The sequence below is a fragment of the Mobula birostris genome, chromosome 7 (assembly GCF_030028105.1).
Source record: "Mobula birostris isolate sMobBir1 chromosome 7, sMobBir1.hap1, whole genome shotgun sequence".
NCBI lineage: Eukaryota > Metazoa > Chordata > Chondrichthyes > Myliobatiformes > Myliobatidae > Mobula > Mobula birostris.
Window position 1 is genome coordinate 59297198 of NC_092376.1, and position 23063 is coordinate 59320260.

General features: G+C 38.0%; 1 protein-coding gene across 1 annotated transcript in view; it reads left to right on the top strand.

Annotated features, from left to right (window-relative positions):
- LOC140200237 (E3 ubiquitin-protein ligase RNF149-like) overlaps positions 1–22392 on the top strand; it is a 43050-nt gene extending 20658 nt beyond the window's left edge. Inside the window, 6 exon segments of the mRNA XM_072263254.1 lie at positions 7856–8106; positions 11389–11472; positions 15368–15450; positions 16631–16727; positions 17227–17419; positions 19703–22392. Coding sequence (XP_072119355.1) covers positions 7856–8106; positions 11389–11472; positions 15368–15450; positions 16631–16727; positions 17227–17419; positions 19703–19773 — 779 coding nt within the window. The 3' untranslated portion in view covers positions 19774–22392.
- The last annotated feature ends 671 nt before the right edge of the window (positions 22393–23063 follow it).

Here is a 23063-nt window from a genome sequence, read left to right on the forward strand (position 1 = left end):
GGTGTCTTTTCTTTGGCACTGGGGCAGCTCAGGCGCAGAGAGCTCTTCATCTCTGTGGGGGGCTTCCTGGCTGGAGTTCTCCATCGTCTCATCGGATGCTGAGTCTGTGTGTTGCACTTGAGTCACCCTCGTTCCACGGCTGGAGCTGCTTTGGTGTACCTTGAGACCTGTATCTTGCAGATTTTACCGCACACCAACACCAAAGCGTCATCCCAGTTGTCAAGCGTGGAAGGAGCATCATGGTTTGGGGCTGCTTTTCTGCCTCAGGGCATGAACAACTTGCAATATTTGAGGGAATAATGAATTCAAAAAGGTATCAAGACATTTTACAGAAGAATGTCAGGGTAGCAGTCCATCACCTGAAACCTAATAGAAGCTGGATAATGCAACTAGACAATGATCCAAAACACAAGAGTAAATCAACAATAGAATGGTTTAGAAAAAAGGAAATTTGTATTTTGGAATCGCCAAGTCAGAATCCAGACCTTAACCCAAATGAGATGCTCTGGCATTACCTGAAGAGGGCTATTCATGCAAAGTATCCCAGAAATATTGATGAACTGAAACAGTTTTGCATGGAGGAATGATCTAAAATTCCTCCTCGCTGTCCAATCAGCAGCTACAAGAAATGTTTGGTGGATGTTATTACTGCTAAAGGAAGTTTTACCACTATTAAATGCAAGGGTTCACATACTCTTTCCGGCCTGGACTGTGAATAATTAAACAATGTTTTCAATAAGGACGTGAAAAGTACAATTATTGGTGTGTTATTAGTTTAGTCAGATTGTGTTTGTCTATTATTGTGACTTGGATGAAAATCAGACAACATTTTAAGAGTAACTAATGCAGAAAACCAGGTAATTGCAAGGGGTTCATGAACTTTTTCTTGCAACTGTAGAATATATTGTATATTGCTTAGGGTTTTTTTTTGTCCATTGAATGGGAAGTAAGATTTTCATTTTGTGTATGTAACTAGGTTTGTTCAAGCAGTATGTAGTCAGTCATTTTACACAACTCTTTCTGTACTTTGGCAAGTCATTTAGTCCATGAAAACACCAAATTGATTTGATAAGGCAGCTTTAATATAGAGAGTGGCACCAGGTGTCTCATTAGAGTGATACCGATTGAATTTTTTTGTTAATACGTGACTCACAGAATGAGGTAATATTACATTATCAATGGGGAGGTAGGCAAGGGGGGATGGGGTCAAAGAAACATCCTGACGAAAGAAGGTGGTTGAACAAAAGTAAACACTTGCTATAGTTGGAGATTGTGAAAATGCAGGAACGCAGATCTCAAAAGACTGGCAGGATGTTGGCAAGGTCAACAAGGGATGAGGCAGAAGGACAGAAAATAAAGGTGAAAATTTAAAAATTAAGCTGTTACCAAACATGAAAGTTCAAAGCTGAACTCTCCTTCAATAATCACGGTAGTTAGAACAAAGAAAAATTGGGAGATCGAACTCGAAAGCATTGGTGAGCATGTGCAGCCTGATATAAGACCATAACCGATAGGAGCAGAACTAGGTTATTTGGCCCATCGAGTCTGCTTCGTCATTCAACCATGGTTGATCCTTTTTCCCCCCCTCCACAGCCCCACTCCCCAGCCTTTTCCCTGTAATCTTTGATGCTGTGTCCAGTCAAGAACCTTTCAAGCTCTGCCTTAAATACACCCAACGACCTGGCCTCCACAGTTGTCTGTGGTAATGAATTCCACAAATTCACCACCCTCTGACTAAAAAAATTTCTCTGCATCTCTGTTTTAAATGGACGCCCCTCTATCCTGAGGCTGTGCCCTCTTGTCCTAGACTCCCTCACCATGGGAAATATCCTTTCCACATCTACCATGTCTAGGCCTTTCACCATTCGAGAGGTTTCAATGAGATCCACCCCCCCCCCCCCATCCTTCTAAATTTCAGTGTGTACAGACCCGGAGCTATCAAAAGTTCCTCTTATGATAACTCTTTCATTCCCAGAATCATCCTTATGAACCTCCTCTGAACCCTTTCCAATACCAGCACATCTCTTCTTAGATGAGGAGCCCAAAGCTGTTCATAATACTTGAAGTGAGGCCTCACCAACGCCTGATTAAAGCTTCAGCATCACATCCCTGCTGTTGTATTCTAGACCTTTTGAAATGAGTGCTACCATTGCATTTGCCTTCCTCACCACCGACTCTACCTGCAAGTTAACCTTTAAGGTGCTGTGCACAAGGTCTCCCAAGTTCCTTTGCATCTCAGATTTTTGGATTTTCTCCCTGTTTAGAAAATAGTCCACACATTTGTTTCTTCTACTAAAGTGCTAGACCATGCATTTTCCAACATTGTATTTCATCTGCCACTTTCTTGCCCATTCTGCTAATTTGTCTAAGTTCTTCTGCAGCTTACCTGTTTACTCAATACTACCTGTCCCTCTACCAATCTTAGTATCGTCTGCAAACTTGGCAACAACGCTATCTCTTCTATCATCTATATCATTCATATACCGTATGAAATGATGTGATCCCAATACCCCGCTCTGCAGAACACCACTAAGTCACTGGTAGCCAAACAGAAAAGGACCTTTTTACTTCCACTCACTGCCCCCTACAAACCAGAATCCTAGGGTGCAGTCCTTCTGGCTGGGGTGACTTATTTACCCTTTAGGCTTTCAGCTTTTTCAGCACCTTCGCCCATGTAATAGTAACTGCTCTCACTTCTCTTCCCTCACACCTTCAAGTGCTAGTGAAGCTAGTTTCTTACACAGTGAAGACCGATGCAAAATACTCGTTTAGTTCATCTGCCATCTCCTTTCCCCTGTTATTATTTTTCTGCCCTCATTTTCTAGTGGTTCTATATCCACTCTCATCTCTCTTTTATTTTTTTACCTACCTGATAAAGCTTTTACTATCCATTTTGATGTTGTTTGCTAGCTTGCTTTCATATTTCATCTTTTCCCTCCAAATGACTCTTTTAGTTGCTCTCTGTAGATTTTTTAAAAGCTTCCCAAGCCTCTGTCTTCCCACTAATACTTGCTTTGTTGTAGGTTGTCTCTTTTGCTTTTACATTAGCTTTAACTTCCTTTGCCAGCCACAGTTGTACTATTTTGCCATTTGAGTATTTCTTTGTTTTTGGAATACCTCTATCCTGCACCTTCCCAGAAACTCATGCCATTGTTGCTCTGATCCCTGCCAGCATCTCTTTACAATTTACTTTGGCCAACTCCTCTCTCAAACCACTGTAATTTCTTTTACTCCACTGAAATACTGCTACGTCAGACTTTACTTTCTCTACTTACACCCAATCCAGTATAATTGATCCCCTAGTAATCTCAATGACAAACTGCTCTAAAAAGCCATCTTGTAGGCATTCAACAAACCCACTCTCTTGAGATCCCTTACCAATCTGATTTTTCCCAATTGATGTGCATGTTGAAATCTCCCATGACTACCGTAACATTGTTCTTTTGACACGCCTTTTCTATTTCCCATTGTAATCTGTGGTCCAGATCCCAGCTACTGTTGGGAGGCCTGTGTTTAACTGCCATCAGGGTCCTTTTGCCCTTGCAGTTTCTTAACTCAACCCACAAGGTTTTAGATGATGTTCTCAAAGAGGTAGTGTGCAGAAGGGAAAGGGAAGAGGGTCGGTGTATTTCTTAGGGTTCTCAAGGTAACGATGTGAGAGTCAGAAGAAAACCCAATCCACATATTTGGTGGCTGTGTGCGATCAAGACAAGGCACTTTCATCCAGCTGAATGACATGAAAGATTTGGAGGTGGATGGTGCACTTAACCTTTTTACCAAGGTCAAAAAGAATGAAAATGATTAAAATAGTGACCTTACTCTGGTAAGGACTGTTTCAAAGTTGTGATAAGACTATATAGTTGATCGAAGTGCAATCTGAGAAGTAGGTGTGTTCATAGATTTGGAGAATAAAGTGAAGATGGAGATTGGGCAGCAGTTTGCAAGATTTAAGAGGGTGTTGTTGGCAGAATTTAAAGTGGGACAAGGTGTAGATGCCATTTAACAACATCAACTAAAATGAACCAGTAAAGAAAGTTGTATGACTAAAGGTTTAGTTGGAATAAAATATTTGTATAGAGTAGGGTTCTCTTGGTGAAAGCCAGACATGAAATGGAGTCCAAGAGTATTGCTTTCAATTTGTAGTCTTGCAGAAATTGTGCAATGGTTTTGCCTATGAGAAAGAATGTAAAACGATAAATAGGTATATATTTCTGCAGTGTAAATGACACTTCAGATCAATGCCTTTTCCTTTCAATTCTGAACACTGCCTCTTTATAATTGTGAAGAAATAAGACTTCCAAAGTATTTTGCAAAGAAACCAAATGAAGTTTCCTGAATTCTCCTTGCATTATAAAATCCTTATTATGCTACATTAATATTTTTATTGCCTTGCTATTGGTTAACAAGTATCCTGTGTTACAGTTTCTTTTATTGCTAACTTTAGAATGTGCATTAGGCCATCCTGATGAGAGATGGAGTAATGCATGTGCATGTTGATCTTTTTCTGAACTTTTTGTGCGTTGTTAACCCATATAATTCAGGCTGAAAGTTGTATATATGCACGTTTGCTAAGTGGAGAGAATAGTGGAAAGAGCAGGTAGATTTCAGGATATCTGCAGAGTGCACCTTGTATCTGCCCTCAATAGTAGCCATTGTGTACAACTGAGTGCATTATTGCTCATAAAGGCAGTTAATGTTAGTTCAATACAAACTTATTCAAATTTATGGTGGATTAGGCATAGCCAAGTTCCTTTGTTTGCTGCAAGAAAGCAATGCCATTGTAGCCAAGTAAATAAAATCTGGTATGTTTGAAAATGATTTCCTGGACTTTCTGAGAAATTTGATATATTTTAGAACATTGAGATTGAGTTTACTTATTAATTTTGCTTCATCTTGGTTTTCTCATTATTTGTTATGAGTCTGAATTCATATTTAATGCCCTTGATCTAGCCAAACTAAAAGAAAAATGGCCAAAACAAAAATACACCTTTAATGTAGCAAAACATTCAGATTGATTACCAAAAAGATTGGACAGAGGATGTTTTTTAAGGCATAGAAAGAGGAAAAGAGAGAAAAGGGACTAGATTGTATGTGACTATAAGGACCACATTATCCAAGTACCTGGAAGCTGTATGTAAGTACTACCACTATTTAATTGACTTTCCAGAAACTTGGATGAATTCTGGGGAACCCGAGCTTTGACTAGTTACCAACCTGAAGCCCATAAATTGCAATTGAAATAAAAGCATTTTGTATGATTTGAAAATGTCCAGAACCTGGACTATCCCCTTGAAGTGGGGTGTTATTTTGTGCTTCCAGGTCTGTCCAGGAAGAGGTGATCTTCCTCTTTGTGGACTAAATTCATGGAAAATGGAAAACGAATTCTTTCATGCACAAAGACTTGTGGTCTTGGGCCAGCTCAGTTCCATATCTTGAGTTTCTGTTGAAACACCCTTCCTATCAGGGTATACAAAGAACATAGACTTCAGAGTCAGATCTGTTCCTTGACATCCTTGGAAACAGTCCAGAGTGACATTGCGGGTTCTGTAGCTAAGACTAGTCTTCTGCTGGGAAACTAACTAACTTTATTCTGGCCCACTTCCTGCTCTACCATTTCACTCCCTCTGCATTGAATCAGTCCCTCGTATGCATTTCTTTAACACTGAAATTCAGGCAGGATAAAAGGTAATAATACAGGGTGGTAGTAAGGAAAATAAGAATTGATTTAAGAAAATTGAACTCGTAAAAGCCAAGCGGGATCAGGCTTCAATTACTACGGTCTCTGCTATTTCTAATCTTAATTATCATAGTTCACCAGAGGGATTATTTTTATTCATTCTATGATTCAACCTGTCCATTGTCGTCTTCATTAATATTCAGCTGCATTGTTATTCTGCTGGATTAGTTGAAAATAAGGCAGAAGTCCTTTGGAGGAATGCCATGACAACTATATAGGTATACACTCAGTAAACTTTCAATCTTGTCATCACCTAGCAGTCTTTTGATGTTGGCAACTTTCAAAAACTGATTTAATTTGCTGTTCACCCTAGTCAACTGAGTAGCAAAGATTTTTAAAGTTCAACAGGCTAGTTATTGCATCATAAAACTGGGTCTGATAAATTATGATATGCCAAGGTAATGACCCACTTATCTACTGTATATTAAAAGCTGACTTGGAGTCGCAGTGCAGTGGAGCTTGAATACAGAGTCTTCAGCACAATGAGAACGTGTTGCTCATCCAGCTAATCCCAATTTCTTGTGTTCAGCCCACATCTCTCCATTTACCTATCCGGTGCATCTTAAATGATACTATTAAACCTGCCTCAACCACTTCTTCTGGCAGCTCATTCCGTATTCTCACAATCCTTTGTGTTTTAAAAAGTTCCACTGGTCCCTTATGATTCTTTTCCCTCTCACCATAAAACTATGCCCCCCTAGTTATGGACTCCCCTACCCTTATCCATGCCTCTCAAAATTTTAAACATTTCTGTAAGGTTGCCCCTAATTCTCCTATGTTCCAAGGAATAAAGACTTAATATGACAAATTTCCCCCTATAATTCAAGCCCTCTAGTCCTGGCAACATCCTTATAAATCTTTTCTGCACTGCTTTCAGTTTAACCATCTCTTACCTAAAATTCTTCACAGTACTTCAAGTGTAGCCTCGCCAACGACTTGTACAACTGCAGTGCAAGTTCCCGACTCCTGTATCCGGTGCCTTGACTGATGAAGGCCAGGTACTAAACACCTCTTTTGCCACCCTTTCTTCCGGTGATGCCACTTTCAGTGAACTATGCACTTGTACTCCAAGGGCATCCTCCTGTTTTATTACATTGCATGGTGCCTCACCATTCATTAGAGAAGTCCTGTGCTGGTTTGACTTTCCAAATGCATGACCTCACATTTATCTCACTGAAATCAACCTACCACACCTCAGCCCACTTCCCTAACTTATCAAGATTCCCTTATAATTTGTGATAACCTTGCATCGTTGTTAACAACACCTCTTAGTTTTATGTCATCTGCAAGCTTACTGATTAAGCCTAGGGCATTTGCATCCAAATCATTTATATAAATGACAAATAATGCTATTTATAACTTGTGTAGCTATTATTTTTAAAAGATGAGGTATATTAGTCCTTAAGGACTGTTGTACTGTTTTATCATGGTATCTCTGTGTTCTATTGAATTTACTGCGGCACTATTATATAACCTTGGAGTCAAAGATTACACTTGGTTGCTTCTGTAAATTGCAGCTCTTCCCATTGGTGCTCCTTTTAGGTAGCTTGTTCCAGAATGCTATGGTTTGAATTATTAAAACCTCATATATTTGGCTTTGTTGCGAAGTCATATTTCCCCTCTTTTGGTTCATGTGCATCTTCCTCCCCTTTGCATATGCGTTAAGACTGCCACGAAGTGATAATTATTCTTCTGTGACTGTTCTTCCAGTTCTGAAATCATTGCTGCATTTCAGCTACATTCCTGGCAATGTTCATCCATTATAGATGTTTTAAAACTTCCTACTTTCAGTTCCTGCAATGCAGTTGTCCTGTGATACATGGTGGCTATACACAGCCGGATAAGTATGCAAGGGAATAGCTCCAGTTAATTGTAATGGTAAGAATCTTTGGGTAGAGGCCCATCTCCATGCCATGATGTTATTTTTGCCATATTATTAATAACATAAATTTGTCATGTTATTAAACACATCAGCTTTGATAAAAACCATGTTTAATGTTGTTAGTCTTATCTCTCTTCTCATCTAAGATTCTTTCTGTTGAGCTGCCCTCTTTTGTCTTTGTCATGTATTTGAATAGTGTTTGCCATCAATATGTATTCTGTTTTCTTTATTTTCAGGAACTAGAAATATTGTTGCTATCATGATCGGCAATTCAAAAGGTTTGGAAATACTGGAATTAGTCCGTCGAGGTATCCCAGTGATAATGTCCATCTCTGTTGGTTCGCGCCATGTAGAGGAGTGGATGAATTCTCAGTCAGTTGTGTTTGTTATTATTGCTTTCATAACAATGATGATCATCTCCTTAGCCTGGCTCATCTTCTACTACATTCAGAGATTTCTGTACGCAGGATCATCCTTTTCAAGCCAGGTAAATTTTCATGGGTTATAACTAAAAAACCTTGTTAATTCACAAAAATATTTCACTTTTGGTTTCATAACTGTTTAAGTACCATGTGTGGGTAGTGGTATTTCTGGTGGTTATTGCTCTGTTCTCAGGTTTTTATTTTAATGCTGACGAAGCTTGATGAGTTACTACACTGTCTTTTGTAGATAGTACAGATTGCAATGGTGATAGAGGGGATCAATATTCAGCACTGGGTCCAATCAATGGAATAATTGCATTGTTGTTTGTTCATTTTCGAAGAATCGGAGTTGAATTCATCCATGGTCCAACATACTGTCCTTTTAAAAAAAAACTTGTATGACTCGGGAGGTGAGAAACTTGCTACAGGATATACAGCCACTGATGTGCTTTTGTCACCACAACTCACTCAAGTTTCTGGTCAGTGGTGATCCCTCAGTGTTAAAGGCAGAAGTTTGATAGTGAAGCTTTTGAATGTCGAGAGGAGGTGATTAGACTTTTTTTTTTAGAAATGTTCATTGTGTCATAGGAATGAAACTCAGCACTTGCCAACACAAACCTGAATGTTGCCAAGGTCTTGTTCTATGTGGGCCTGGCTACTTCATTATCAAAGAAATGTAAATGGAATTAAACTTTTAATCTTTACCTGATAATGAGTTTTTTGCTGATAATTCTAGATTAAATCTAAAAAGATTCTTTTCCTTTTTGCTCTGGTAAAGCACAGAAGGTGAATGAACTGCACTGGCGTCTGTTGATGTCATCATGCACCTGCCAAGTGCTGTGCACATGTTGTTTTTGACAGCTCCGTCTAATTCTTGATCTATTTTTAGCCCGAGCATGGCTCCTTTTAAATCTACTTTCGACATGCAAATACAGTGAGAAAAAATTAACTTTGGAACTCTCATGTATTAATATCACTGTGAAATATTGAATGTCTTGAAATATTCAAACTGCAGTGATTGAGAAAGAACTTAAAACTGAACTTTCGTGAAATATGTTGCTGTTAAAGTCTTCTGATTTTGATGCAAGTAAATGATATTGAAACAGGTTGATTTCAGATTATTTAAAAAATAACCTTGAAAAGAATTAGTAAAAGTTATCAAATGGTTCAATAACACAGTTGTCAATTGAATGAGACAACTGGTATCTTCAAAACTAATCCAGAAGTGAAATGCTGCAGATACTGGAAATCTATAACAAAAATAGAAAATACTGTGGATATTTGGCAGATCATCAGTACCTCTGGAGTGTTAAAAGTTGTGTTATTTCTGAAATGTGTTCTGAAAGATGATAGACTGAAAATGTTAACCCCGAATCTCTCATGGATGCCGCCTGATCTGTTGACCAGTGCTAGGTTATTTTGGTAGAAGTGTACTACAATGTGAGGACGTGTTTTGAAAGGAAACTAGGGATGAGAGAAAAGCCTAAACTTTTAAATTTTAGGCACCAGTTCAGAAATGGTGTTGGGGAGTTCAATCTTACATTCTTCTAGACTGACTAGCTAATCAACTTGGAATTCCCATTCAAGCAGAGGATTGACTTTCCCTTTCATGCAAATAGCAAGGTATTCGGAAGAAGTGAAGTGAAATTAGATAGTACCGTCCTTCTGGCACAAACTGAAAATGGAAAATTATAGTATCATCAATTTTCTCCATTTAAATGAAAAACTGATAATTATTGATGCAGCCCCACATCTCCTCCATTTCCCGTATACCTGCGCTCACCACATCTTTCCACTGCCTTAATAGTGATAGAGTTCCCCTTGCCCTTACTACTATACCATCAGCCTCCACATTCAATGCATCATCCTCTGCAACTTTCATAATCTCCAAAGGTATCCTACCACTAAACATATCTTTACCTCCCTTCTCTCTCTCCCCCCCCCCCCCCATTTCCTCTTCCAGCAGGGATCCGCGACTCCCCTTGTCCATTCGTCCTTCCCCACTAATCTCCCTCCTGGCACTTATCCCCACAAGAAGCCTAAGTGCTACACCTGTCCATATACTTCCTTCCTCACCTCCGTTCAAGGCCTTAAACAGGTGAGGCAACACTTCACCTTCTGGGGTTGTCTATTGTGTCTGGTGCTCTCGATGCAGCCTCCTCTACATTAGTGAGACCCATTCATCGAGCACCTCCACACCACAAACGGGACTTCCCAGTGGCCAAGCATTTTAATTCCAATTCCCATTCCTATTCCAACATTTTGATCTAGGGCCAAGATGAGGCCACCCTCCGGGTGGAGGAGCAATACTTTATATACCATCTGGCTACCCTCTAACCTGATGGCATGAACATCAATTTCTCCTTCCAGTGAAGAAATTCCACCTCCCCCCCCCCGCATCTCCTTTATTCCCCACTCTGACCTTTTACTTCTTCTCACCAGCTTATTACTTTGTACCCTCCTCCTTCCCTTTTCCTATGGTCCACTCCTATCAGGTTCCTCCTTCTCCAGCCCTTGGCCTTTCCCACCCACCTGGCTTCACCCTCACCCCCACCTTTTTATTCTGCCATCTTCCCCCTTCCTTCTCAGTCCTGAAGAAGGGTCTGAGCCCTAAACGTTGACTATCTATTAATTTCCATAGATGCTGCCCGACCTGCTGAGTTCCTCCAGCATTTTTTTTTTGTGTGTGTTGCTTTGGATTTGCAGTATCTACAGACTTTCTCATGTTTGTGTAGCTGACCCTAGACACTTACTGGCAAACTATACTTAAATGTCTCAATGGTAATCCTTGGGTAGCTCCTCCAAACGTGTTCTTACTACTGTTTTCTCCGGCCCCGCAATTAGACCCATTCATGGATTTGGTTATCAAAGTGCCAGATGCATGTGGGCCAGCCTCTTTTGTGAAGTGGCCCTATAAAAGACATCAGGTGGGCTTTGTAACCTAGCATCCATTTCAGTTGTAAGGGTTGCATTTTTAATGCAGCTTTTTTGTGCTTATCTTTTTTTGTGAAAACTCATGAAATAGATTAAGCAATTTATAAACCAAGATTAACATAGTTGGGCTGTGACACAATATAAAATAGTTTCCAACTTAATACTTCCTGTTCTTTTTAAAGTAACTCCAAATCAGCAGGATGGTCATAAACCTAAGAAGAGCATTAGCCAGAGAATGCTGAGAAATGTTAACCTGTCCATCTGGTACCAATATTTGGGCTTTTCAATTACTTGACTCACATGATTTGTGCAAAACCTGCTTGATGTGGTTATGCATTAAGGAAATATGACCATTGCCCTGGTGACATGAACTTGAAGATGAGTTTTAAATATCAATTTTAATCATATTTCAGAACAAGAAGAATAAGAATAGCAGGAAAGAGGCCAGGAAGGCTATTAATAAACTTCAGCTTCATACTGTCAGACATGGAGATAGGGTAAGTCGTGTTGGGGAGTTCAACTTAACTGTTTGCAGGTTGTAAACCCCTCCTGTGGTGTAGGGTTCTGCTAATAAAAATGATGTTTCTGTTCATCTCAATATCTTTCATCTGATAATATTGAAACATTGAAATACTGTACTCAATTTTAAACTCTCTATTTCCTATGCTGCATTTGATTGTTTTCTATGCTACATATCTTGTGTAGCTTTGTAGATATGCAACTTATCTCCTAATGATGCAATCTAATATTTTAAAAGAAGTGTGTCTTATTGCAATCCATTGCCTTGAAGCCAAATATTCTTACTTATTGTCATTTTTGCAGCTCCTGTTGACCTAAATCCCAACCTTTCTGAAATCATTTATGTCCTTCTTCTCTGCAAAACTGTTATTTTCTCTTGCTTAGCAATTCTTCATAGCATACATCTTCAGTTATTTCAAGAATATCTAGGAATGCAAAGGTGGCTTTTCTTCATAATGTACCATCTTAAGCCACCCTCCAACAATTGGAGCCAAAAACTTTTTTTTTTGTTATTTAACAAAGGCCAATTTGACTGTACCTGTCATTTCCACTCCCTTTGACACTGGGCCAAGTCTTCTAAAACATTCCTTGTTACCTTAAATCATATTCAACCCTATTTCTTACTCTCTAATTCACAATTTTCATAACATTTATCACCTGTTTACTTGAATATATTCTAAACAGATTATTAACACGTGTAACAAAAGTTGGTATTTTAAACGGTGCTATTCTTCACACCCTAATCCTGTAAGATGTGGTGTTGCCATCCCTTCTGTCAATGAAACAAAATACCCTTTAAACTTGATTGTGGGTTTTCTCTGCACACCCTCATTCTCCCCTTGAACATATTGATGCATCCCGTGTGTCTTTTCCTCAATCTTGTGTTTAAATCCCTCTAATCCAGGTGTCCTTCTCAAAAATGATAAGTTACTTTCTTTGAAACTGGTTGTGACAAACTATATTGCATTGCCCTACCTGCATCCTTCACTACAGTTGTCCCTAAAGGCTCCTCTATAGTCTAGATGTGCTTCACATTATTTACTGAGCTTTAGCCAGAGAATAGCCTACAATAGCTTTTTATTTCCAATTTTGCCTTTGCCATTAGAGTCCCAGAAGCATCTTTTTCCCCCTCTTTTTCATGAATCACATGATCTCAACAACCCAGGATCAGGGTCCACACTTGGCTCTGTTTTCACCACCACCTCCTTGAACAATGCCATTATTCCACAAATCCACTGAAACACTTGCTGTTTTCCTTTGCACAGATGTGACCCTGAACCTGCTGAGTAATACCAGCATTTTATTTTCTTATTTTTGATTTCTACCATCTGCAGTTGTTCTGATTTTCATCAACTCCATTGGCAATTGTATAGAAATTTCTTGCAACTAAGTACAAGGATCTTGGAAGCCATTGTCTCGGTTCTCGGCTCTCTCTCCGGTGACCATTCTATCCAATTTAATTGTCTGATCTGATTTGCATTTGAATTCAATTCATCGTTTGTATTGTTCATAGCATTGCTTGTTTCGCCACCACCACCTCCGCCGATTCAGATTACCTGTTCCTTTCAACCTCCTCCATGCTTTTGCTACTCCTAAAATTGACTCTTCCATTGTTCTGTTAGCCTACGTAAGTATATCCTTCCAAAACTGTAGCCCCTGTAATTTGTTTCAAGTCTTCATTTCCAATCAGACTTGTGTAATTTGACCTACAATTGCTACCAGTCCAGCAATTGCCTTGATTTTTAAATCCTTTTTCTTCTTTCTCACTAACATTTGATCCACACATTCAAGATGATTTGCATGTCACTGCACTCCTTCATTTATGAATTTTCAACAAGTTTTAATCATTCTGCCATTAGCAGCTGTGCTTAAAGCTCACAACTCAATCTTGATTTTTTTTAAGGAAAAAGTCGTCTTTAATACCTTCCTCTCTGTTCAAGCCTTTGATCAATTTATCTGCTATCTTTTGTTGTGACTAAAAGTTGGATCTTTGATAATTCTCCTGGGTGCCTTTTGGATGTTTCCTTACATATAATGACTATAAAAAGTATTTGCCCCCCCCCCTTGGAAGTTTTCATGTTTTATTGTTTTACAACATTGAATCACAGTGGATTTAATATGGGTTTTTTTGACGCTGATCAACAGAAAAAGACCCTTTCATGTCAAAGTGAAAACAGATCTCTACAAAGTGATCTAAATTAATTGCAAATATAAAACAGAGTAATTGATTGCATAAATATTCATCTTCTTTATTATGACACACCAAATCATCACTGGTGCAGCCAATTGGTGTCAGAAGTCATATAATTAGTTAAATAGGGATCACTGTGTGCAGTCAAGGTGTTTCAATTGATTATAGTAAAAATACACCTGTGTCTGGAAGGTTTGGTGAGTCAGTATACGGGCAAAATCTATACGATGAAGACAAAAGAACACTCTAAGGAACTCCGCGAAAAGGTTATTGAAAAGCACAAGTCAGGAAATTTCCAAGTCACTGAATATCCCTTGGAGTACAGTTAAGTCAATCATCAAGAAATGGAAAGAATATGGCACAGCTGTAAATTTGCCTAGAGCAGGCCATCCTCAAAAACTAAGTGACAGTGCAAGAAGGGAACTAGTGAGGGAGGCCACCAAGAGACCTGTGACAATTTTGGAGGGGTTACAAGCTTCACTGGCTGAGATGGGAGAAACTGCATGGGTGCTTCACCAGTCACAGCTTTATGGGAGAGTGGTGAAGAGAAAGCCACAATTGAAAAAAAAACTCTCATGAAATCTTGGCTAGAGTTTACTAGAAGGCATGTGTGAAGCTCTGAAGTCAGCTGGAAGAAGGTTCTATGGTCTAATGAAACCAAAATTGAGATTTTTGGCCATCAGACCAAATGCTATGTTTGGCGCACACCTGTCATCAAAAACACACCATCCGTACTGTGAAGCATGGGGGTGGCTGCATCATGCTGTGGGGATGCTTCATTGCAGCAGGCCCTGGAAAGCTTGTGAAGGTAGAAGGTAAAATGAATGCAGACAATACAGGAAGATCCTGGAGGAAACCTAATGCAGTCTGCAAGAGAACTGCAACTTGGGAGATGCAAGACCATGACCCCAAACATAAAGCCAAAGCTGCACAGGAATGGCTTAAAAACAACAAAGTTAATTTCCTGGAGTGGGCAAGTCAGGGTCCAGATCTCGATCCAATTGAGAATTTGTGATTGGATTTGAAAAGGGTTCTTCACTCACAATCCCCATGCAATCTGACAGAGCTTGAGCAGTTTTGTAAAGAAGAATGGGGGAAAATTGCAGTGTCCCGATGTGCAAAGCTGATAGAGACCTATCCACACAGACTCAAGGCTGTAATTGCTGCCAAAGGTGCATCTACTAAATACTGACTTGAAGGGGTTGAGTAATTATGCAATAAATTATTTTGTTTTTAATAGTAATAAATGTATACCAATCTGTAGAAATGTGTTTTCATTTTGACACAAAAGAGTCTTTTCTGTTTATCAGTGTCAAAAAAGCCAAATTAAATCCACTGAGATTCAATGTTGTAAAACAATAGAACATGAAATCTTTCCAGGGTGGAGTGAATACTTTTTATAGGTACTGTATAAAGTACCATACAAAAGCATACTTTTGAATCAGTCTAGTGCAAACACTTGGCTAAATCTGACATATAAGACTAAATAATCACTGTCCACAAAAGTGTACCAGTAAATTAAACGTAGTATTTTGAGTACATAATTTACAAAATAAAATTTTTTTTGTTTTTTTTTTCAACACTTTATTTGATATTACTTTAGTGAGTGTAGCTCATCTCCATGCCAAAATTGCTAATAAAGATTGTGCCTTTATCTAACTTTACACTTTAACCCTGGTTAGGAAATTGATTTGGATGTTGAAGGCTGTGCTGTGTGCATTGAAGTGTACAGATCCCGAGATGTTGTACGAATTCTCCCGTGCAAGTATGAATCTTTTGTGTTAAGTATTTTAACCTGAAAGGACATGTGAAAGAATATTATTTTCATTCATGAAGATAACATTTATTTATACTTTTTAAAGAGAGGTGCAAGATTTTTGGAATATTTTCCTGATAGTCTTTAAATTTGATAATAAATAAATAGACACTTAAAGTGAGGAAATGGATGATTGTTGAGCTACACTGATAACCTCGATGTTATAGTCATAATTTTCATTGTGACAATGAAGGCAATGTAAGCATGCCTTCATACCACGGATTGGAAATCTGTGCATTGGTCACACAAGCCATTTTCCACTGGCAGTTATGGAATAGATCAGGCTTTAGAAATTGTTCCATTGTACCATCAAAAAGGCACGCGCGATGGTATCTCACCATTTGCTTGCATGAGTGCACCTCAAATAACTCTCAAAGCTTAGAACTTCATCCCCTATCCTAAAGGTTTATTTCTTCCAGCATTGGTAAATTGTGACCGTAGTGTGCACGATCTGCAAAGTGCATCAGCACCACACAAATTGTGACCTATACTACAAAGGTCAAAGTCAGCAGATGCATGGGAACACTCTTCTTTCAATGTTCCTCCACGTTGCGTGTCATCTTGGCAAGTAATGGAATACAGTGGTAAACTCTTGTTACCTAGTGTTGTGGAGGAAGTCTGTCCATTCTTCAAATTGTGGTTACAAGTTTTATAATGCTATAATTATCACTGACATGTTTCTGAAAAGCCATTATGAAGTTCTTAAGCTTTTCATAACAACTTGTAAAATAGGTCGGGAATGGAAAAAAATCAATAAGAATAATGCTCTGGCCAGGAAAGGGAATTGCTCATTTCTATTGCCTATTGCTTAAGAATATTATGTGAATCCTGATTTGTTCAATAAAGTTCCACAAAAGAAATTTGCAAGCCATATCTAATGTCTCAACTGTAACTATTTTAACATTTCACATCCATCCATCCATAGGAGCATTGTCAGAATAGAAGTTGTAAATTCTTAGATGATTAGATTTTTTATTATCCCTTTCTTTATAGATGAAAATAACAGTATTTGAATTCACATAATAATTATAAATCAATTCCAAAGAAGACAGGAAAACTGGCAGGCTGAGTTTTGTAATCAGTTTTAGCACTTATTGCACTCACTACATGAACTTGTACCTATTTTCAGGCATGTATTCCATCGAATGTGCATTGACCCATGGCTTCTTGAGCATCGTACCTGCCCAATGTGCAAACTTGATGTCATTAAAGCACTGGGCTTTATGGTAAGTGATGAAAACATAATTGGATAGAGCAATTAGTTATTCATTTGATGCAAAATTGTATGAGTAATTAACAAAATAATTATAATGCCATATTATAAACTTCAGGATTGTATTCCTGAGTCAAAAAGCTCAGGCTTAAACCTCACATCAGAGGTTGAGTTCATAAATCTAGGCTGACATTTAAGCACTCCACTGAGGAGGTGCTGCACTGGAAAAAAAGTTTGATCTGTTATATGAGATGGCGAATATGATACAAGATCAACACCTAAAGTAGCTGTAAAGGGATTCTTCAGCAGAGCTGGGTGGTGCAATCTTGATTTGCTCTGGATTTCCCTCGTTTCAGTATCTCTACCTCTCCATCTTCCTCTATTTAATCTTCATTAACACCTATCTCTTGGATCATTATTTCGATCATCTATTTTAATCAGAGATGTAATTAGAAGACATTTTTTTAAAAAAATTGTTTTATTGCTGACTGCATTGTTTACATCCGTGCTAGATGGATACATGTGAAAATGTTGAAGTAGTTGTACCTGAGTCAAGACCTGACAACATCCCAGTTGGCAATCCAAATGTTTCTTTACAAGAAGAAACAGGAGCTGAAACAAGCGCGTTCCCTGGCTCTCCAACTTTTGAATCTTTACAGCATGATGATAGATTAATGGAAGAGGATGAAGCTGTAGCCTTAATTGGTATGTATATTTATTCAAAACTGTCTATAATAAAGATATTCCTCAAGCAGACTGTCATAGATTACATAAAATTAAAAGCAAATAGAGAGATGCAGAAGTAGAGGTGTACCTGGATGATAGATAGGCTGTTGGTTGCTTGGTGGTAACCAAAGCTTGTAATGGATATCATAAACAAGAGAGAATCTGCAGATGCTGGAAATTCAAGCAAGACACACAAAATGTTGGAGGAACTCAGCAGGCAGGCAGCATCTGTGGAAAAGAGTACAGTCGACGTTTCGGGCTGAGACCCTTCAGCAGGACTGGTAATGGATATAGTAGCATTATTGCACAACTGAGAGCCACTTGAGAATCAGTGTCATTGGCAATGCACAATAGCTTGTGTTTCGACACTTTTTAGTTTGCTGTAGGTCATTGAGAGGTCAGAAAACTAGATGTTTGTTGGCTTCTCTTTTGCATTATCAGATGAAAATGGGAGGTAGGAACTTGACTGCAATGCACGGACATTTCATACAATACAGAAAGCCATCCTTTATATTTCACAGATCTGTTTCAGCATGGACTATGAAATTCATCCTTATCCCACACATCATTTAAATTTAAGAGTTGGCACTAGTTGCTTTGAATTTCATCAAAATAACTTTTGATGAAATTTCTTCAGCTATTTGACTAAATACGACATAAAAACTTGTTGCTTAAAGCCCACAAAGTTTAGAGGCATAGATGGAATTAGGTTAAAAGATAGAAAATTGAGCAGATCTTATTTGTTGGGTGCATTTCCGTCTGCAGCAAAATAATAGTAATGTCAGATACAATCACTGATTTTCCCCTATTGTGCCCTACATTCATGCATAGAACATGGAAGTTGTTTACCAAAGTTAATGATTTTTTTCCTTTAAGAGGGTGTAGATTAAGAAGGTGAGTATCTGTTCAAATAAAATAGGAAAAATGGAAACATTATTCAAAGTTATTAGTAATTTTAATTAGGTCAGTTCCCATTAGGTACTTCAACAAGATGAAGTAACACAAATGGAAGGAGTACTTGAAAATTATTATTTTTTTTATGTTGTGGGGAAACTCAAGATTAGCGTTTTCCAAAAGCTGGAATTATTTTGTTTCTATTACTCTTTCCAGTAATTGCCAAACTAACTTTTTTGGGATGATCTTCCATTTTGTGTGTTCTAGAAACTGAGACTTCATTCTGTAGTAGTTCCTATATCAAATTGGATAATTTTAAAATCTGAAGCAATAAGTAAGACAAAATTCAACCTCTATCTACAAATTGTAATCCAAGAGGCCTTCGCAAATTATATAAAACTGAAAACATATGAAGCTGCTGAAGAAGCAGGGATGGAAGTGGATGATGGAATTCAACCAAGCCACAAGCCAAGAATTCTCCAACTTTAATTGGATGAGTGCAAATCCAGCTGTTTCTGAAGCTCAGTACCATCCTGGACAGAATAGCCTGCTTGATTGTTACCCAACCCACCATAATGTACCATCTGCAACATGCACTGTGGTTATTTGACAAGCTACTTCGATAGTATCCCCTAAACCTCTGACCTCTACACTTGGGAATATGACCACATGCAAGTTCCACACAATTTGCTCAGCATCCTGACTTGGGAGTTTTGTCACAATTTATTTGTTAATGGATGGCCTGGAAGCTCAGCAGTTAATGTTACTGCCTTTCTAGTACAAAAAAAAATGTGTACATTCAGTATCTGACTAATGCAGGAACAAGCGTGCCACTTGGTTATTATAGCTGCCTGGTAGAAAAAACATGTTCATTTCTGAATAAAGTGTAAACAACGATGTCACAGAAGCCAAATGTAAAATGTGTGAAATTATCTATGTGTCTAGTATAAAAATATGCCTCACAATTCTCCATCCAGGTTCCAATTTTCCATTCTAGATGGCATTGGAAGTCTTTTACTTAGCCACAGCAAAGGGACAATTTCATGTGATGCTTGAAATATAAAATTGTAAAGTTTCAATGCTTCACAGTTTTTTAGCAGTTCCATCAGGGGTGGGGTTAATTTTAGTGCAAGATACTATAAGATGGGTGATTGTGAACTGGCAGCATGAGAGGCCATAGTAGGTTTTTACTGCAGCAAAACCATGTATGTATTTACATAAATACTGGTACATGTAACATGTACAGAAAATATCCTCCCCATATTGTTACAAAGCCATATTAAATATGCTTGCTGAATATGTAGATTCCAATATGATTTTTTAAGATAAGATTTTGCTTAAAACTTTCACTTTTTCTTTGGTTTCTAGAAGGAAATTTAGAGAATCAAATAAATAGTGACAATTCATCTTGTCCTGTTGGATGTCCGGATTCCAGATGAATACTTCCAAAGGAAGTAAATTGGACAATGGCAAAGACCTGCAGCATGAGAAGCCATCGTGGTTCTTGAAAGAGAATTGAAAATATTGTATACAGTTTGGTGTGTACACAAAATATTAGGTCATATATTTTAATTAATTGCTTTGCAGTTCTAACTGGTTAAAATAACCTCAGCTGTATAGAGAAAAAATGGATAATTCTTAAGAGGTGGTGAAATATGTTGATATGGTAATACATGAGACTCCTGCTTATACTCAGCAAGATTCCTATTCTTCCACAATTTAGTAGAGAAGGTACTTGGATATTCCTTTGGCAATTTTATTGTTTGTGATGCTGGAATATAGAACCTTAAATCACTGGTTATACATGTGTCTATTTTGTCCTTATTTTCTCTACTTTGGTTGGAAAGGTACTGTTGTAAATATGCTTATTAATTAGCACATGTTCAGTGAATTTATATTGCCAATTTGTCAGGTATGAATGTCTGGAGAGTTATTTGTAGGCAGTTGTCAGAATGTGATTGTCAATGATCCTTACTGGAGTAGTAATATACAGTATACATATTTCAGCACATTAATGTACTTCTTTGTCCTTCTACCTTTTGTAGTATTTTGATAGATTCACTAAGTAGCCATTCCATTTTAAGGATATTGTGTGCTACTTTAATTGTGACTGTAGCTATGAGTTCTTTATTAAAGTGCACTAAAAAGATTGAATAGTAAACCAAGTATTTATTTAAACATTTAATTATCACAACCATTACAAAAGACGTCAAATATAATTGGATTAAAATGTTTTGGAGATGCCCAACGTCGTGTTGAATTACCTCTACTTTAGAACTTCTACAGATCTATTGGTAAAGTTTTCCATAAAGCAATTATAATAAAATAATTTATCTCCGTGTTATGAAACAATGATGCAGCTTTATCAACCTGTTTAAGTACAGAATTTGAAGTTGGCGATAACTTACTGTTAGACCCTTTACTTCTACTTTGTGTTAATGTAACAGAGCAATAAAATTATGTGCCTTATGCCAACAAATAAGTATAATCTGCAAAATATGATTCTTAAATTCTCCATGAACTGTGGTTTTGCTTAGTAATTTGCAAAACTGCATTATTATTTTCAGCGAAAAATGTCAAGTAATTTCAAATGAACTCTACCAAAATTCCTTCTGCTATTTTCTGCAATATTAAAAGCGTATAATGATATAAAACTGTGCACTAGAAAGCAGCATAGTGAAGGAAGGGAAAGGGATGTCCAATTAAACTGCATTTGCTTTCATGTCAGGATGAAGAACTCCAAGCGTGGAGTGGCTCTGAGGACTGTGATGTTACAGCCATAACAGAAACATGGCTGGGAAAAAAAGTGCAGGACTGGTGGCTCAGTTTTCCAGAATACAGATGCAACAGGCATGACAAAGGTGTAGGAAAGTGAGGAAGGGTGTTTTCTTTTTAATAAGGACATAACAGCAATAATTATAGGTAACGTTCTTGGAGGATAGTCTCGCGAGGCCATATAGGTGGAACTTAGAAACAAGAAGGGGAGGGTCATTCTAATGAGATTGTAATGTAGATCTCGCCCCCTCATAGTCAATGGGAACTTGAGGAGCCGGTGTGTTTATAGTTGTAAGGATAATTAGGTTGTGTCAGTGGGAGATTTTAACTTCCCTGGACTACCCAGTGTTAAGGGCTTAGATGGAGTGGCATTTGTGAAATATGCACAGGAAATTTTCCTGATTTAGTATAAAGTGGACATGGATGAAAGAAAAGTTGAGGTTTATGTGGGAGGGAAAGTCTACATTGACCTTGGAGTAGGTTAAAAGATCAGCACAACATTGTGGGCTGAAGGGCAGTACTGTTGTGTGTACTATCTTCTAAAACCTGACTTAGAAGGGTGCAATACTGGACTTTCTCTTAGGGAACGAGATAGGACAAGTTACAGAAGTGGCAGTCAGGGTGTACTTTGGCTCTAGTGACCATAATTCTATTAGTTTTAGGATACTTATGGAAAAAATAGGACAAGTCCACAGGATTGTGTCCTAAACTGGAGCAGGGTTTATTTTGACAGAATTGAAAGTGAGCCAGTTTGAAGGGAAAGGAATGAATAACAGGTGGAAGTCTTTTAAGAATGTGATATTAAGAGTCCTTGAATAACATGTTCCTGTTAGGTGAAGAGTCAACTGGCAAGTTTAGGGATCCTGGCTGATGAGGGGTACTGAGGCTCCAATTAAGAAAAAGGAGGAAGCATATATTGGGTTTAAGAGGTCAGGGACAAATGAACCTCATGATAACTATATAAAAAAGAAAACAATTTAAGAGGTAAATCAGAGGGCAAAGGGAGGGTATGAGATGGATCTGGCAGGTAAGAAAAAGAAAAAATTCAAGAAGATTTGTTGTGAGAAGTTCAGCATAAAGCTATATGCCTGGAACTCATTTAGTGGAATTTGCTTCAGTCTGCCATTTTAATAGTGACTGCCTAGCTGGCTGCAGTTTAAAATGTTACTCGTAAAAGTTCTAAGGTCAAAATGACTGAAAATAACCATGGGATTCTTCAAGGTTTTGGAGACCAGGCCATTAGTGAATTGTATGCATGCAATAAACATGTTTTGAACTATGTATTTTTATTGTATTTTTTTCCTGATTTACACATTTCTAGTCATTAAGTGCAAGTGTAAATTCCAGCATAGCTTTTCATTTTCCTATTTTACCCTCCCTTGGTTACATAAGCAATTTAGAATGTGGGTTCCACCATTCTTGATGTTAGGGTTGGCCTACAAAAAGAGATCCAGTTGCCGGAGGCTATACACACTGAAATTGAGAAGAATGAGAGAGAAACATATTTATCCTTTTCATCATTTTATAAGATAGAGGTAGGTAAATTGTTTCCACGGGGTGAATGGAGATGAGGAGAAACTGTTTTTCCCCAGAGTAGTGAGTCTGTGGAATTCTCTGCCAATAGAAGCAGTAGAGGCACCTCAGTGAATATATTTTTGCATGGTAGGGGAATTAAGGGTTATGGGTAAAAAAACAAGGAGATAGAGCTGAGTCCACGATCTTACTGAATAGCAGAGCAGACTCAATGGGCCAGATGGTCTACTCCTCCTAATTCTTGTTATGTGGTGTGCATTTGGAAAAGTAATAAGAAACAGACAAGAAATACACAAATATAAAACTCATCACTGTTAGAAAATAATGAGATCAATCTGTCTGAGTGAGTGTTGTATTCCTCATGGTACCTGAGGATAGAATATTTAAACCAACATTACAACTTTAGTGCAAATGTACATTA